Consider the following 18,542-nt stretch of genomic DNA (forward strand, 5'->3'; position numbering starts at 1 on the left):
TCATTGGGGGGACATTTTTATGCTGGCTGAGGATATAAACCTGAACTGTAACAATGTTTACAGTCTACCACTGGGCCTTCCTGAACTGTCCCGAATGTAAACCTTAACCAACTGTGAAGAAAGCAAGTCAAGCCGGCACGGTTCTTAAATTCAGGTTTAGGGGGTCACAGATGTGTGTCTGCCTTTGAATTAGAAAACACACTCCAACCACATCTCATCTGAGGACACTTAAAATCATTTCTGTAATTTCTCCCCACTAAATTATGTAAATGTGTGTAAAAATGTGAACGATTGTTCTATTAAATGCCCATCAAGCCCTCGTAAGAACCACCATTACCCAGCACTATTATGGGGCCCTTATTGTTTACCGCTAATTTGTAAAAAAGCAATTATAGTCTTTTGAAAATACATTTGCCTGCTTAATCATGATGGCTGGGACAGCTGTGTGGTGTGGCATAATGGCAGAGGTGAGCACGGAGTTGCAGGGTTGAATCCCACTTGGCTTGTTGCTGTTGTATCTCTCAGCAAGGTACTTAAATCTGAATTGTTTTTTTATTTTTTTAAATCCAGCTGTTTTAAATGGAAAATACTTAAAACAATAAAAAAGTAAAATATGCAAGTTGCCCTGCATCATGGCATCTCCTGAGATAAGGAGTAATTAACACCCCACATAATAAGTACCGGCCTCTATTGGGTGCTTTCGATAGCACTTGAATGTTAGAAATCAAAAAAAATGAAATGTGATTTTTAATTTTATAAATATGCTTGCAAGGTATTGTGCTGTTAGAAGATAGGTTCTGCCATAAGGAAAAACATGCAAAGTTTATATTTCACACAATGAAAAAAATGAAGTGTGCAGCCAGAAGTATCACAGATTCCTCCAGTACATATAAAAATGTGACATATACAATCGGTTTGGGAGTTCGGGAACCTAGAGATTGTGCATTCATTCATGCATGTTAACCATATTTCAGTTTTGCTCCTGCAAAGTCTGTGTTTAGAATCTTCTGGGGTTGTTCATTTCATGCTCTCATGATGACCTTTGGAAAATGATGTTCTTTGTAGTTGGGGAACACATCACGAATGTTGGGATTTCATTTTAAACAACTGCTTTGACCCCACTTATCTGTGTTGACATAATATTTTCTAGTGAAATGGCGCCACTCCTGAAACTCTGTCATGTAATTGAGGATGAACAATTCTCATATGGGTTTAGGTGTAAATGTCATAGCATAAAATTGAAATGATGAAAAAGCACAAGTTTCCTTGTGCTTATGTTTAATATGCCAGTGTAGCAGCTTTCCTTAAAAAGGTGACACCTTAATCATATTTGTATAGAGCAGATAACAGAATGATAGACAGCAGTGCACATTAGGGGAAATAAATAGTTTGCCTTCATCTGTTTTTTAACTGATATAACCTTCAAATGTTCCCATTCATGGAAACCAATTACAGCTCAGCCATGAGTGTCACTTAGCTACAGGCCTACTATTGTCAAGCTGTAGTGCTTGAGCTCTCTCTTAGTGGCGAAGATGCCCTCTCTAATCTTGTACTTTAGGTCTTCCCTATTTGTGTGATGTGAAGTTGAAAAATAATCCTGTTTTATGCACTGTGGCTTTAATAATAAAAAGAATCTGGCCTATTTAAATAGGAGAGAGATGTTTATTATGATTGATACTAATGTGGGCTGAGAGAAGCAGTATTCCAGTGTTGCATCAGAAGCGTAACCAAGTCATGTATTTCTGCGCTGGCATTAATACATAATAAAATTCATGCTTTTTTGTTTAATAGCAGTATTCCAGTGTTTCATCAGAAGCATACATTACATTACTGCCATTTATCAGGCACTCTTATACAGAGTGACTTACATAGGTTACAATTTTTTTTACATGTTACCCATTTATACAGCTGAATATTTACTGAGTTAAGCACTTTGCCCAAGGGTACAGCAGCAGCGCCCCAGCAGGGAATCGATGCAGCACCGGCAACCTTTTGCTTACGAGCCCTGCTCCTTACCACTATGCTACACTGCCACATAACAAAGTCATGCATGTCTGTGCTGGCAATAACAAATGATGATATTCCTGTTTGTTTGTTTTTTTTTTTAACAGAGGATCTGATATATACCACTGCTGTTAGTAAGTGCACTGAGGATCAGCAAAAACATTTCCTGTATCACCTGTATCTGCAACATTTTCACAAAATTGCTATCACAAAAATCTAATATTTAGCTTGTGCACCAACATATTACATTGGCAATTAGCAGATGCTCTCATTCAGAGTGACTTACATTGGTTACAGTTTTTTTAGCATGTTACCCATTTATACAGCTGGATATTTACAATTGTGACAATTGTGGGCTAAGTACCTTGCCCAGGGCTACAACAGCATTACCCCAGTGGGGAATTGAACTGGGAACCTTTCAGGTACAAGGCCTACTCCCTACCAGTATGCTACACTGCCACCCCATGGTTGTGTGTGAAAATGATATTGGTATCCTCGTTATGCCAGTAATTATTTGTCATTAATTGGGATGGTATTATGAGAAAGTAACATCGTGTGTGGCTACCAGCTGAATTAACACCAGCTTCAGATCTCTGATCCATGCATTGTAGCAAGAAATGGATGCCATGGAGGGATTTTGAATAAATAAATTAGGAAGTATGCAGTCCCTCCTGTTGAGTATGGACAAGTTTGGGCCTGCTCTGGGGTGCCTGAGCCCTCATTGACACATGATGATTTATCTTGTCCCACAAACATTCCATAGAGGCCAGAGTCCAGCAAATTGGACTATGACAGGCATAACTGTCACAGCCCTGTCTCGCAAGAAACCTGTCATGAGGACGCCACCGTGTCCAGCTGGAAGGTTGTCACAATCAGGATGAGTTTGCTGGACAGGCAGCAAATGAGGTCCCAGGTCAGTGTAGCGCTGTGCACTCAGGATACCATCAATCACTGGGAGTGGGAGCTCTGTAGCAGCTAGGCACTCTTGCCCCGAAAATCACGTCTCAACCCTCCCATTGACTGCTCTGGAGTCAAAATTTACCGACTTCTAATGCATATCTACACGCTTCACACCCTAGTTCATTGTGACTAAATCTTGGTTTGTCATTAAATGAGACTTTTTTTCATACATGGCATGGTGTGTCTAACACCATGCCGTATCACACATAAGCTGCCAATGCTATTTTGATGTGACCTTGAGGTGAAACTGGCTGATTTTGAAGATGGAGTGTGATGATGATTCATAATTGGCCAGTTGTTGTGCCTCGTGGTCTCCCGGATTGTGTCCTGTCATGAAATGCTTGTCGGTAAAGTCTTGGCATTATAGAAGCTGCAGTAAAGCTCCTTAGACGGTAAATGACAGCACGCAGACATAGTCCATTTTCTAGCATAACTGCGGCACAAGGCTTTGCTGTCTTGGTAGGAGGGAAATCGGAATCCATGGCGGCAGCAGACTGTTGGGCCCGCTCCTCTGGGATAGGTCAGCTTTTGTCGGCTGGGAGATGGGTGTCACACCTCTCTCACCACACCACTCCTTGACAGATGCCTGTGAGTGGCTTGGATGAGGAGGTGGTCAAGGAGATGTGCCTGTCCTCGGCTCAGTGTTGGCCCTCCTGGTGCACTGTGGGACTCGTAGAGCAAAGAATAGTCATTGCTGGCATGTGAGTGTAGTGAAGGATTACAGTGCGTTCACTGTGCCCCAGAGCTCCTGCCCTCGTGTAGAGGATGTTGTGGTGAGATGATTCTCATGTACAGTCATCGGCAGTTCCAAAAAGGTTGACAAAGGAGTAAGTAAATAAATAAATAAAAGAGTAGATAACTATGAATTCTACATGTTTCTCTAACTTGAGTCAAACAACAGATTAAATAGCCTCATCAGCTGTTTAAAGTCACTTCTCTGTGTAATGCTCAGGTGATGTGGTGCTTATTACATTACATTGATTACATTATTATTACATTATATGCACATGTTAAACAATAAAAATAATGTAATGTAATGTTTATGCAGCTGTCACTCGAACACATCATTGTCAGTTATGAGCAAGTGATTTGTTAAACTGATATCAGAAACATTCTGTATACTTGAACATGCATTGAGGTATATGACTCTTTTTACGGTCATAGATTGTTAACCTGAGGGAAGGAAACAGAGTAGTCAAATTATTCACTGCAGTGTTGAAATAGAGGTTTGTAGGTATACATTTGATTTGGAGAATTTTAAGCTTTAGCCTGTATCCTTTTAGAGGCCTCATGGGCTATGGCCTTAGCTGATTTTGTCTAGTGCTACTATTTTCCCCTAAATTCTCAAACCACCATAGCTGTTATGCCCCGTTTACAACACACTGAATGATACCTTTTCCTCTAAAACAATAAATTATTGTAGTTTATTTAAATGACATCATAATTAAATACATTAGAACATAGATTTTTAACTGTGGCATCAGTGACTCTGACAACACACACAAATCAATGGAATGCTTTGGAAAATGAGTTCTATTCCAAATAGAAGAAGTCAAAATGTCTACCCTGGAGCTGCTTACCAGCACCCTTGAGCCCTACACTGGGAAGAAAAGCCTGTTCCACGCTTGAATCTGAAACAGGTGAAAACCTGTGGAGTCTACAGGCTTTTTCATTTCCTAATTAATTTTATGATTGCACACTTGACTGTTTGTTTTGTCTTATGTCCGGATTTGGATAGAAGGGAGGGTTTCTGTACTGAAAGGCCTGATTGGCCCCCTGCAATGCACTTTCACGGTTGACATCATACAGGCAGCAGAGCACAGCATTTCAGTCTGGATCCAAGGGGCAGAACCACACAGCATCTGTTTTATGAGCACCAAAATAAGAGCTCTATGTGTGTGTGTGTGTGTGTGTGTGTGTGTATTTGTGTGTGTGTGTATTTGTATCTGCTGGGGTGATGGGGATTTTAATAAGATTTTAAAAGAAAAAAATCTTGAGTAATTTTACTTCAGTGATATTTCATACTGGTTATGCAGTGTTTGCTTTAATTGGTCTCTTGTCTTCAAACTCTGTGGCATATGTTAACTACCACCATGGTTCACTTCCAAACCAAAGTGGGGCAAATTGCTCTGATGCTAAAAGTGATTAATAGTTTGAGGGTAACCTCATTAACCTTATCATATGTGCAAAAGATTGAGGAACCACATTCTCTGCATAAATCAAGTAAGAGCATAGCATTTCTGTTTGTGCTGTACTGAGAAAATGGAAGAACAGACATTCTGTTTTTCTTGATTTCTCTCTAGCATCAACATTAGTAAAACATCCAAAATGATATTCATCAGCCTCATATTGGACTGTATGATACAGTATCTCACACATTAAATTCAAGCATTACTGCTTGAATTTAGCAAAGCAAAGCTGCTTAATGCAGCTTTTATCCCATGCTTATGTTGGTGTCTTATAGATGCAATAAATGTACAAAGTGGTCATAAATGATACGTATACGGATACATTGTTTACCATCAGATGTGTGCTTCTAACTATATGTGAATACACCCTGAATGGTTGGACTGTTGTCTTTCTTCTCCCAAAAAGAGAAAAAAAATAAGCCAGGTGGTATCCCTCTTTTCTGAGACATCTCTGTGGTTTGTCCTGAAAGTGTTGGTGAATTTCGTGTGTCATATATCCCCCCTAAGTGCCAATTTGAGAGAGAAAGGTTGATGGTAAGTATGACAAAATTGCGTATTCTTGAGCCTTGTCATCTTCTTGTGATGGCGCCAAATTGGTAACCAGCAATCCATATCTTAGCCCTGCAGAGTGGTATCGCCAGCTGTCAGGGATGGGAACAGCAGAAGACAATCTTACATTTTTGGTGCCATGACTGACTGTGTGTCCAGCAGTGTTACTGGCCTTGCACAAATAAACAGCCGTCCATCCAGAAAATCCAGAAAGTGCTGCAATCCGGCCACACGAACACAACCGCACTCATCAGGTCTCGCTAGGGATGCTCCTCTGTAATGAATGTGTGTTGCTTGCGGCTTGCATGACATTTATTAAAAAAAAAAGGTTTGATCATTTCCATGAAAGCAATTTATTCACCCCATCTATCTTAGCCACATGAGTATCTTTAATAAAAAACGAGTGTGCGTGTGTGAGTGTATGTATGCATGCACCTAAATATATATGCATGAATCTATGTATTTATTAATATAATATGGGCATGCATACAGATGTCTGAGGCACTGCGAATGAGAGCCCTTGTGGGCAATGATGGGTGACAGAGCCAGCAGGAACTTGGGAGGAATTTTTAATGTCCAACGGAAGACCTGCACAGATAGTTAAACAGATGTTTGACGGCCTTAAATACCATATCACATGAGACTTTCCCGGCAATTACACTTGTGGTGCAAAGGTTATTAAGAATCCAGTAATGCCTGCAACATTCCATTACACATTAGGGAAAAGGAAAAAAAAAAAAAAACGCCCCATGCTTGCCCCTAGGCCACACAGACGTCACTTTTGCAAAAAGGGAAAATTGCTGTTTTTACACTGAAGCAGGGCAATATTTTTTCCCTACTTTTGCGTTCCCACCCAGCCTTGGAAGCCACGTGTGGAGCCGAAGGACTGGCAACCCCTCCGCCATTACTCTGCACCGCACGTCTCCGCCTCATTGGTTTTGACAAGCAGCTCATCTTTAGTCTGTTGCATCTTGGGACTTAAATAGGTCACATTTTATCCCTTTGTTTCTTTGATAAGCAAAGTTTTGGGACAAGTTAAACTTTAAGAAAGGACATGGAAAGTGCAGTGCGAGTGTGTGGTGAGACTGCCAAATGAAAGAATAAAAAACTCTGTCGCACAATGAAGTATGTGATCGGCAGCGCTGCACCACCACAGTGCAGGTCTGAGGCGTGATTAACAACCAAAAATACAGAGTTTCTGTGGTTTTGAATAGTCTCTGCTGTCACTTTCTTTATAGAGAGTGACACTATGAATATGTGACTGCTCGGCTGAAACTCGGCTGAATAAAGTTTTAACAGCAGTGTAGTGAAATACCAGGTTTTAGTGAATTTAAAAATTAAAATTTCAGCCTTTTATATTCATAGTGTAGGGGAGTAACAATGTCAAAGTCACAAATCTACTTCTTCCTTATTCCTCTGCTGGAGGGAGCTTGTCTTTGCCACTTTGGTCTTGTTTAACCTATAGATCTTTCTATAATAATAAAGAATTTATTTTATGGCCCTTTCAGCTCTTTCTGTAGTACTCTGATACAATTTCCTGAGTCAAACCCTGTCATTTGTTGACTTGATCACTGACTGTTTGATCCTCCGTTTGAAACTTTGTTGTTTTGCTTTACTTATTGTGAGTAACTGCTTTTAAATATACAGCAGTATGAATTCAAATGTGATTGATTGATTTTGCAGAATGTTGGGTTTTCAGTATATTCTGGACTTGTTCAAAGCACTTTCTGTATGCAGAAAAGAAAGCTGACATTTCTCTTTTTCTTACTGAACTATGCAGCTCAGCTCAACTAAAATGTATGATATTGAAGATGTAAATGTAAGTAAGTCTGAAATAACTTACTGCTTGTTTTAAAAAACACAGAAATCATTGATGTAATGCATTATTAAAGGGAGACCGAACTTTCCTGTGATCAAGGAATTGACATTTTAATACACATTGTTGAATATAAGTCAGCAAGTCAAAATGGAATGGAAGAGTTTCCATGGTCACATAATTTATTACATGGCAACAATTGTAATATCAAATGAGTGTCAGAGGATGCATTATTCACTTGTAACCAATAAAATAATGGGAGGGCAGGTAAGTTGAGCAGTCTTTGTCTGTGATTGGTGCATACCCTCTTGAGCACTGATACAGATGAAATCATGCATGCAAACAATGTGCTTGACATTCATTCAATGAATGGCTGATACCTCTTCCCACCATGGTAAAGTTAAGCTGGCAATCAAGAATGAAGGTTCTGTTGCCTCCAAAAACAAATTCTTTCTTCCTAAGTGTTTGTCCCCCTGACAAGAGGGTTGTAACTTCATTTAATTTAATATTAGTTGGTAGGGAAAAGAGGCTAAAAAATGGATAAAGGATAAAAAGGGGAAAAACAACACTGGCAATTTTGAAAGAAAGTAACCGCATAGCATATAGCATATAGCATAAAACATAGCATCATCAAGGAGACCACATCAGAAAGGAAGTTGATAATTAGGTTAGAGGATCACACAGAGAATGTGTTGTGTTGCCTGAGGAATATCTTTGAATACTGAATGAATTGAGATTTATTTCATGCCAATCATTCATTTTTTTCGTTTTTTCTATTATTATGCTCTGAAACAATTCCAAATATGCATTTTTGTATTTCAGATTGATATTTAAAATACAATGGGTTTTAATATGCTGTGGAATGATGCATGACGGGCACCGAGCTGGAAAGCAGTGATGTGTAGCCAAAGACACAAAGACTGCACAGTGAGACGACACTAATGTTTGCGTCTCAGGCCATATTCAGTTTTGAATTAATCCCTTCATCACAGAGGGCTTCAACAAAGAAATGAAAGCCTGCTCTCTAATTAATATGTAGCCGCAAACATCCACAGCTACAGTATGTCCTTTGGCTCTGGGCACATAATAAGACATTTTATAAACCTGACTTACTTTGGCAAACTTGTACATGTACATTCCAACCTGGAACCATTGTTTTCCATGGACTACTTAAATTAGAATGCTGTTTTTGTTTTCTTTTTAATCTAACATTTTACACTTTTATTCCTGTTGGATGTGTTAGCTTCCTGCTGTATAATCTACTCCCTAGTCTCCATCCCTTTTTTTTAAATTTTGACATGTCTTTTGGCTTTTTGGTCAAGTTTTGACACCCAAATTGGAAGATAAGTGTGCTTATCTGAAATCTGATTTTTTAATTAAAGGTTGACTTCTTGGTCCCTTTAATCTTGATTCATTTTACCTATCAATGAAAACTTCTTGAATGAACACAATGGCCAAGAATCTTAGCTAACGGGATACCCTTAACCTTTGGGGGAGTGGTTGCAATAGCACCATCTACAGTACATAGTGGGTATATCTAGTCACAGTGCTGGTTCGGCCAGTGAGACTGAAAATAAATGGTGCAGATTACATCAGCTCAAGAGCTCATTCTAGATTCTAAGGTCTTAGCACATTTTTTCCATAATCCTCACAAATTGCACAAAATGTGGAGCTATTTTAGAAATATGCCTTTCACAGTTACCTCGTCAAATGCATTCGAGAAAGGGAGGTTCCTGTGCCTTATCCGGTTATTACAATTAAATGCATGTATTTATGCAAATGTGTAATGAATTGTTTTCCTAGTTGTTGCAATCTGCGTGCGTATGATCCATACCATACAACACAGACCTCTTTGTGTGTGGTTAAATTAGACACTGCAGTATAAATCCCATCAAATTCAGGTCATGGCTACACTTCAAACAGATGTGAAGCAGCTATGGCAATTTGAGCTTGTTAAAGGGAATATATACCCCCAGGGAACAATGGAAGCTTCCATTAGGATCAGAAAAGTAGAAATTCTGAATGGTCACACAACTCCTTATAATACTGTTTGCCAGACCTCTTGTGTTAGTTGCCAAGTAGTTCCAGAAAGGTTTCCTCTCTTTGCTGTGAACCATGACTCCAGACTTATATCCAGTAGCAGGTTGTCTGTTCTTGAATTGCGAGGTCACGGTTCGAGTGTCCGACACTCTGCTCAGCAGGGAGAGATGATAAGCATCATGGGATTGAGGTTTTTTCCTGAAGGTAAATGTGTGATGAAGGAGATGCAGGCCAAGAGAGAGAATGAGAGAGAGAGAGAGAACAGGTAGCACAGAAAGGTTTCCATGGCCAAGTCTGTGTGAAGGGCACTATGGTCTAATGCTCTGGACTAAAGAAGTAAAATGAGTGGATTACTATATTGTTAACGATATACTTGAAAGAAACCAGCACAATTTGACTTGACAATTTGTACTGTTTTTAAGAGGCTAGATTCTTGCCCGTGGCACACTGTTTACCGATTGGATCTGTAGTTGGGATGTGATTTGATTATTACCATCATTAAATCCACATCTTTGCCTCTTCATAAGTAGCTCTTAAAGGTGGCCCTCTTCTTCTCCACTGGTTCTCAGATTACTGTGGAAAAGCCACTTTAACTGGCCTGTCTGTCTCTTTTGATGCCTCTATAACAATAGATTACAGATAATGTTCTCTTGTCACCTTCCATCAAGTCACTTCCAACATCAAACGCCCCCCTCTAAACCTTTCCTTAAGTAATATCCTCTGTTTATCGACCATCTTACTTCCCTATGGCCCAGCCACAGGGTTCTTGCCTTATGGACACAGAAAGGTTGACAATTACAGCCTGTGAGCCATTAATGGAACATTTTTGTGATGTTTTTTTTCTTTTTTTCTTGAATCAATTCAAGGAAAAAATCCACAGCGCTTTAATGTGAAGAGAAAAGTAGCAGGGGCGTCCACACCACTCTAGAAAAAGGAGCTGCTGGAAAACTGAGAAAGCCTGTGCTCAGACAAGCTTGATACCAACGTTTAAATTTTCTGTGTGCTTTTTTTTTCAACATGCCTTTGTGGGTTGGTCAGTGCTTGGCAAATTTGTCATTCAACTCATAATTAGACTTGACACTGTAGGCTTTTTTCCTTTTTTAATCTTGTGAATGATATTTTATCAGTGGACAATCCATGGAAACACTCAGTGATGGACCCAGAGGACATGTGAACATCGCAAATGGGGTTCTTAACACTAATAGGCTTCCTGTCCATCCACAGCTCAGAAGGGAACCTGCCCATTCCTACTGTGAGCACTGCTGTGATAACAGTCGCCCTGCCCAGCTGTGACCATTATTGCAACCTAATTTATTTTCTTGACACACAGACACCCTTACACACAGTGTGATTCAGAAAGCTTGCTGTGCTTTACACTCTGGTATCCACTGTAGCCATGTTTATAAGGCAGTTGTTTTGCCAGTGGAGTTGTTATGGTGAAGAGCCTTCACAGAGGTTACGACAGCAGTGTCCCACTTCAGATTCAAACCCTCAACTCCTCACATTCCAGAATATTGTGCTCCAACCACTGAACCCCCCAGGCCAGGATAGCATGGTCCAACCACTGAACCCCCCCAGGCCAGAATAGTGTGCTACAACCACTGAACCCCCCAGGCCAGAATAGTGTGGTCCAACCACTGAACCCCCCCCGGTTAGATATGTGTGCTCCAACCACTGCAGCCCCCCAAAGTCTAGAATAGTCTGGTCCAACCATTGCACGTCCCAGGCCAGAATAGTGTTCTCCAACCACTGAACTCCATGGTGACGGTTAGCTCATGTCAATCCGGGTTCAGATTACAGTCCTGTTGAATATGCATGCTGTCCCTGTGTATAAAAAATGTTTTGGTTCCTGCAAGGCTGCTTAAATGAGCCGACTGCAATTGGGGCTCGTTTAGTTTACTGTGCAGTTGCTGCATCAGCAGAGAGACCTCTCACCTCCTCTCACAGACTGTGCAATGGCAAAGTGCTGGCAGCAAACAGGTGTCCACACTCATGTGATCAAATGAATGTGAGTGTGGCTCATGCAAGAGAGAGGGAGAGAGAGAGAGAGAGAGAAAGAGAGAGAGAGAGAGAGAGAGAAAGAAAGAGAGAGAGAGACAGAGAGAGAGAGAGAGAGAGAGAGAGGAATTGGCTGTTTTACATAAGTGCTGTATCTTTGCAACACTCCTCGTGATACCTAACAACAACTCTGTACAGGCCCCATGCATTAACCACTCAGTGCCGCCCCATTGAACGCTATAATCGCCCTACGTCTTTGCTCCATCCTATCTCATATCAGTAGGAGCATCAATTTGCAGGGCTGGAAGGCCATCTAAATGACCTGCCTCTCCAGGGAAATGAAAGAAAAAAAAGAACGGAACTCTAGGGGAGGTGTTTGGATGGACAGACCGAGCACAGACACCAACTATGTGGGACCTCACAATGGTTGTTTGATAAATGGTTGCACCATTTATCAAATGTTGAACCAACGGCTTGCCCTGTGTTTCGTTTTCAAGTGCTCATTCTTGTAAGGAGCTTAAATCAATGGACGTGCTGTGGTCATTGACGTGAGGTCAATACACAAATAAAACAAAAAAACAATCTTTCTTTTCTTGCTCAGAGCTAAGCATAAAGTACATGCATTTAAATTGATATTGTGTTCAACTAACACTGAAGGCAGATTTTCACCTCTATTGTGTGTTTTTGGAAGGCTGCAAAAATAATTTTAAAGTTGCCAGAAGATCAGTGGCAGGATCTACCATGGCCTTCTTTTACAGTGCACCTTTTGGTTCATTCAGCATGGACATTGTCCATCCATTTGAGTTTTTGTTTGCAGTATGCTTCAAAGTACACTCTTCAGTACAAGGCCCAGCTTGGTATCCTTTATCAGAGGAAGCACCTTCATTGATTTCATTGAATTATTTCATTGATGCAATGCAGTGCGCACATCTGTGATAATTGATGATTGCAATGATTCAAGTCTCTCTTGCCTGTGGGCATGTGTTATGCAGGTTTGTGATAATGCCTTTACTGTAATGAGCCATTGATTAAGTGTACTTCTTAACAAAGCCTTCTGAAGCAGACAAAAAAGTCAGGTGTGAAATATTATGTTATGTATACTACTCTAAGTGAGGGTCTAAATGTTTTAATGAACTTAACAGGCCTTAGATGCTGTTCTTTTTTTCTTAACATAGAATCAACTAGTGGTAAAACCACTGGCATCTGCACACAAACTGAGCTTTTATGATTATGAAGTAATTTGATATTTGATACTTCTCATCACAGAATTGCAAGCAGTGAGGAGAACATCAGCCTGAACAAGAAAAACAATATTATGCCTGCAATCAGTGTCTTCAAGAAAGTAAATTTAGCATTGGAATTAGGCTTTTGCCGATTCCAATTATATTTTGTAACATGAGAGAAGAAAAGGCACATTAACATGAACTTCAAAAACTGCTCCTTAGTTTTCTCCCTTATTTCTACATTTGCCAAAACCACAGGTTTTGTGTTGTTTGTGCAATATCAATCAGAGAAAAAAAAAACAGCAGCAATAAGTTCGCCTTCATCCTTCTGTCACATTTTCTATACAGGATTTTAAAAAATCCCGATCATGCATTACATGTTTTAAAAAAAAAACGGGATTTGAAGGACCTTTAAATTAATTAATAATTGCCCTAACAGGTAAAATGTGAGGGAAATGTTTTGCCACTTTTACAAACATAAACTATGGTAAAATATGCAAAGGTTTCATTTATGAAGATGTAATGTAAAATCTAGTCAGTAATACAAAGTTTTAGCAACATTCTCCAGACACTGCTCACCTGGTCTGGCTGCCATTGCCCAGTTTTATACTCATTTGTGTTCATTGCATGCAAGTCTGGCTTATTTCCATCCTCCAGACTATACACTTCTGCACACATGATACCTTTAATGGGGTCATCGCCTGCTGAATCCAAGCTCTTTTCTCTGGAGGCCTTGCTGTGTTTTCTGTCATTATTTTCTTTACTTTTTTTTTGGAAAATGATCTCAGTGATTCGCAGGGTAAACCTATTTACCTATTTTTTCAGCGGCGCTCCTGAGAGGAGTTTCACATTATATTGCTAGATGTGGTAGCTCTCCAGCAAAATTGGGTTAATCAGATTCAAATCCATTCACGGCGCTCCAGTAGCTCGCGATTTTTGCAGAACACCACCTACAGAGGTTTTGAAAGTCGTGTTATTATTAAGGAAACCACGACCAATTTTGTACGTCTCTCCACCGCGGCCGAGCGTGATTTCACTGCGCTAAGAGGGGGATGAAAGCTTTTCGTTTTTTTCAATAAACAAAGTGTCGATCAGCGGGCATTCTGCTCCTGCTAAAGCAACAACGACAATAATCAAACAGCAGCACAAACTCTCTATGCCGATTTCATGTTTTGATATCCCATTTTTTTCCCCAGAGATGTCTATCTTTAGTAAAAATGCCATCTCTTTAGAACTTGCTGTCGTTGGATGCCATGCATTTGGAGTTCCATTTGCGATGAAATAGTAGATTGTGACATATCGTTCAGGGAAATGTTGATTAGGTTATAAGCAAATCTCATTTCTTCATCATCTGTGATTTTTTCAACTGTATCAATCTAGGTGCGCTATGGATGTCCGTTATGAGCGTATTTTTATTATTATTTTTTATGTCTCAGCAGAGAAATTATGCAGAACAAATACATATTCATTTTGACAGCCAATGCTCTCAGAGTCCTCTCACCCCCTGCTAATTTCAAACATAATTAACCTTTCCAAACGCACTGCACTTATCTAAAAGGATTCAGACAGGCAGTAGGAGAACGACGGCTGTGGTGTCATGGTGACTGAAATGAGCTTAGCTGTTGTGACATTTCTTGTCTCTTTTTCTCCCCTTTCTTTCTTTTTAATGTGCTTAAAAGGACCCTGTGATCGATACGCTGATAACTGAGATAATGTGACTGTAGATTTTAATGAAATTGCCTCATCTCACGATCTCATGATTGCGTTGACAGTTTGAAGTGTTAGCTTTTGAATTAGCATTGCCAATTCATTATTAGCATTTATTAATTAGCTTTTGATTACACCGTTGGCAAAAAAGTCAGTGGTATGTAGGTCTGCACTGAATACTTACACGCTTTTTCAGTGGGTTGTTTCAAAATGAATGAATGTGCCCTCGTACTTCCCGTACTGCCTGCCCTTCAGAGAGTCATTCCAAAACTCTTGAGATTGCTGGGAAGTGATATTTTGATGCCGTATCTCTGTGGGTGGTATTGTGATGTAATAAGTTTCCAAACTAGACTCGTACACACAAAAATAAATTGTACACCTCACCCTGAACTGGGGGCATGTGGTAAGCAAAGGTATTTTGTAATGCTGTATATTATTAGAGTGTCACAAGTGTTGAAGCAATCAAAGGTTTTCCATGCTATTTGTTAAATGTTAGTGAAATCATTTGGTGTTTCCTGATCACAGTGATTTGTGCACTGTTATATGCAGTCAAATATGAACAGTGTGATGTTTATTAAATAATAACAGTAAATCCTAATTTACCAAATAATCGAATAATCAAATCTAAAGCAATACGAACACAGGTATGTGTGCGTATGATTTGGTTTGAGGGTTCTGATCTGTCCTCTGGGGCTTCACAGCCTGGAGGAATTCTGGTAGCCAGTGAAAACCGGATACAGAGTACCTGGCACCACCTGTTACTAGAAGTGTGTGAGCTGAGGTAGCTTAGACCAGAAAATCACATAGCGAAAACAAGCAAGCAAGGTAAGCATTTAACTGTATTAACGCACCTATTGGCAGGAGCCAAGCTGAGCTTGTAGCCATTGGTCACGGACATGACTAGCTGATAGCTTGCAGCTGTTTAATTCAGAGAGAGCTTCATGCCTGAAACATCCCCTGAGTTTATTTAAACACGTGCATTACTTTACATAGCTCGTGGCTGCAGAATTTCTGCAGTGCTGATGAGAATACATAGAAGTCTCACATTTCCTTCCCAGTTGTGGCTGTTTGATGCAATTAAAGAGCACTGTGCTTTAACGTCGGGCGCCATGCAGAGCATTCAGTGGTTATGATTGCAGACAGAGCGTTAAGCACCAGGACAAGAGTGAATGAAAGTGATGTTGTGAGGAAACAGGAGGGCATCTGTATCAGGAATTAATGATGGGATGTGGCATTTTATTAATAACATACATGTGTGTATGCCTGTATGTATATTTAATAAATGTGTGTACATGTATAAATACACAGGTTGTTTTGCATTTGATGGACAATAGTTAGGCTTAGGTAGGCTTTACAAGAGATTTTTTTCTCTTTTGTTGAGCACATAGGGCTGGAGGAGCTACTTCTCATTTTCAATCAGTTCCAAGTGATTACAGTGATGATACTTACCATTAAGTGATAATGGTTATTACACTTTACATGAAATGTGAAATGGGTGATCACTGGTATAAAACCTGGTATAAATTTCTAGACATTACGTGCTAGACAGGGTGCTCGGACCACTTAATTGGTCATCGTCACAACAGCTATCTTCAATTCGTGCTGCTTCGGAGTTGTGGTTAGTCATATGCTTGTCAAGCCCTCCGTACAGCTGTTGCTACATGGCAACAGTTTTAACCCTCCTCAAAACAAAACAAAATGAATAAAACAATCACCTTTAGACAATTAGTGTGTGTGTGTGAACTACTGAACTGTTTCTCCTTTGGGCACATTGAATACTATATATACCTTACTTTTATCATCACTGTAATTTTTTATATATCATCCATTTATAAAGCTGAATACTGGTGCTAAACTGGAACTGAAGCAATTCAGCTCAAGCACATTGTTCAAGGGTACATGACTTTTGGTATTGTTATTATTATTAGAACTGCATTGCTTCGGGAGCTGAATCTGCAACTGTCTGGTAACCAACCATTTCTGTTTACGTCACACTGCCAGGCCTAGTAAAGCATGCCATACACGTGAGAGCAATACCTTTCTTTGTGAAAGCACATGGACAATATGCCCATAAGCCAGAGACAGGCGTTTGTTTGAGTCTCTCATATACTTTGAGTACAGGTGATGTTGCACGTGTTGTACAGGGGGGTATGACCTGCAGCATCATTACAGTCCCCTGTTGCCCAGTGGTCTAAAGAAATGATTCACCATGTATAAAACTGCACCTCCAGCTGATCCTGGGTCATCTCTTGGACTGTTTGCTGTTCACAAGCTGCCCTTGTAGCTGACCCGGGGTGATGTGCTGTTCTACCCGCAGGGGCCAGCTTTCGTGATGGACGGGTCGGGCCGGTGCTGCCAGCCCAGATCACCAGGGTGACGTCCCTGTCTGCGCCAGGCGTTGCCTTCGTGGCCGGTGACTGGACGGAACAAACTCCAGCAAGTGAGGCTCACAACTTCAACCCACATTTTCCTGTCAGGGAACTCTATTCATCTCAGCAGGGTGGCCACTGACATGTTAAAATGAGGTGGGAATGCTGTGATATTCACTAATCCTAACCATAATCTATACTATAACAAGGGATCCCACTGGCTTTTTTCCATGTTTGCTTGTATTGGGGAACAACGACTGCAAGTGTAACTCTGTAAATAGTTAGGTTTAAATTCCTGCTTAAATTGGGGCAACCGACCACTATTGTGGGTAAGACTTCTTTTGAGTGTTGAATCTAGTTAGAGATTTTCATTTTATTTGGAATTGTGAGAATCCTACAGCAGAGTGTCTGATGTGTGCTGTAGAAAATTTCAGTTAACTGGACAACACTCAGTCATCTATGTTGACCCCCCAGTGTGGTTGTATGTCTCATTATGCAGAATAAACGCTGAATATTCCATCCACCTCAATGCCTGGGGCAGTGGGTGGGACTGGGAGGAAGGAGAAGTCACACAAGTATACAGTTTTTAACAGTTATTCTGCAGAAAATTATATATATATATATATATATATATATATTTTTTTTTTTTTTTTTTTTTTTTGAATTTTATTTCCAGGAGGCAACAAGTCTCTGTCCTGGTAGGAAATGATTGAGGGCACAAACAGCTCTATGTTACAGCACATTAATTAACACAACTGGTTTCTTATATCTCGCCCATCCAGATGTGAACATATGAATTCACGTTCAGAATTGCTTGCTTGCGTGGGAACTTGCATATGGTGTCACCTTAGAGGTCATTTTGATTAAGGGTGAAGGGCATATTGTTAATTCATGTTAAATTACCCCAGTTGAGTTTTATAATGGCCATTAACATGCAGAACTCTGTAAAAAATGCAATTCATTAAATCACAAGGTTTTTGCATTTACCCAGCCACACGGAAAGCTGCCAACAGCAATTTATTTAATCATATCATATAGTCTCCCTGCTGTTGTACAAAATTGCCCCCCCCCCCCAAGGGGAACAGCGTACACAGGTGAGGTATTTAAACAATAAATCACTTTGGAAATCCTAGATTTACTCATGCAAGCATCCATTCCTTAATGAGGAGTAGAGCCAAGACGTTGCCACTTAGAAATTATCGAGGTTCCATTTAAACTTGACTCCAGCAGCTTGGACCTGCGCATCCAAGCTGCCTCCATCAAGTCTGAGTTGTATTGTAAAAATGAGTGCATCTCGTCGGAATGGAGTCAGACTGTTCCAACCAGTAGCACTGGTAAGTGTTCAGAACTTTCTTGGAAATTGTCAGTGCATTTTCAGAGCTTTTTTTGTACCTCCTTTCAGTAGCATTCCATTTATCCAGTACAGTACATAGATGTACAAAGTGTCCCCAGTAGCAACAGCTCAATAGCTCGCAATCCAGTCCGTCCGTTCTGCTGAGGTTTGATTCTTCTTCTTTTTTATTTCGGCTCCATCGTCATCCAGTTGAGATCAATGTGATACTCTTGGGGTTCGGGGCTCTTAAAATAGAATGGCTGTTTTGGGTTCTTCTGTTGTTTCTCGAGCAGGAGAATCAGACTTCTTTGCCATGCAGGGCATGTACATCGTCTTCCCTCCACCTCAGCACAG

General features: G+C 40.3%; 1 protein-coding gene across 1 annotated transcript in view; it reads left to right on the forward strand.

The window, feature by feature from the left end:
• The window catches only part of LOC118786811 (transcription elongation regulator 1-like protein), a 77,708-nt gene that overhangs the window by 43,096 nt on the left and 16,070 nt on the right, over positions 1-18,542 (forward strand). The window contains exon 6 of the mRNA XM_036542147.1: positions 16,804-16,926. Coding sequence (XP_036398040.1) covers positions 16,804-16,926 — 123 coding nt within the window. The remainder of the gene's footprint in view (positions 1-16,803; positions 16,927-18,542) is intronic.

Source organism: Megalops cyprinoides, chromosome 1 (assembly GCF_013368585.1).
Source record: "Megalops cyprinoides isolate fMegCyp1 chromosome 1, fMegCyp1.pri, whole genome shotgun sequence".
In the NCBI taxonomy this organism is placed as follows: Eukaryota; Metazoa; Chordata; class Actinopteri; order Elopiformes; family Megalopidae; genus Megalops; species Megalops cyprinoides.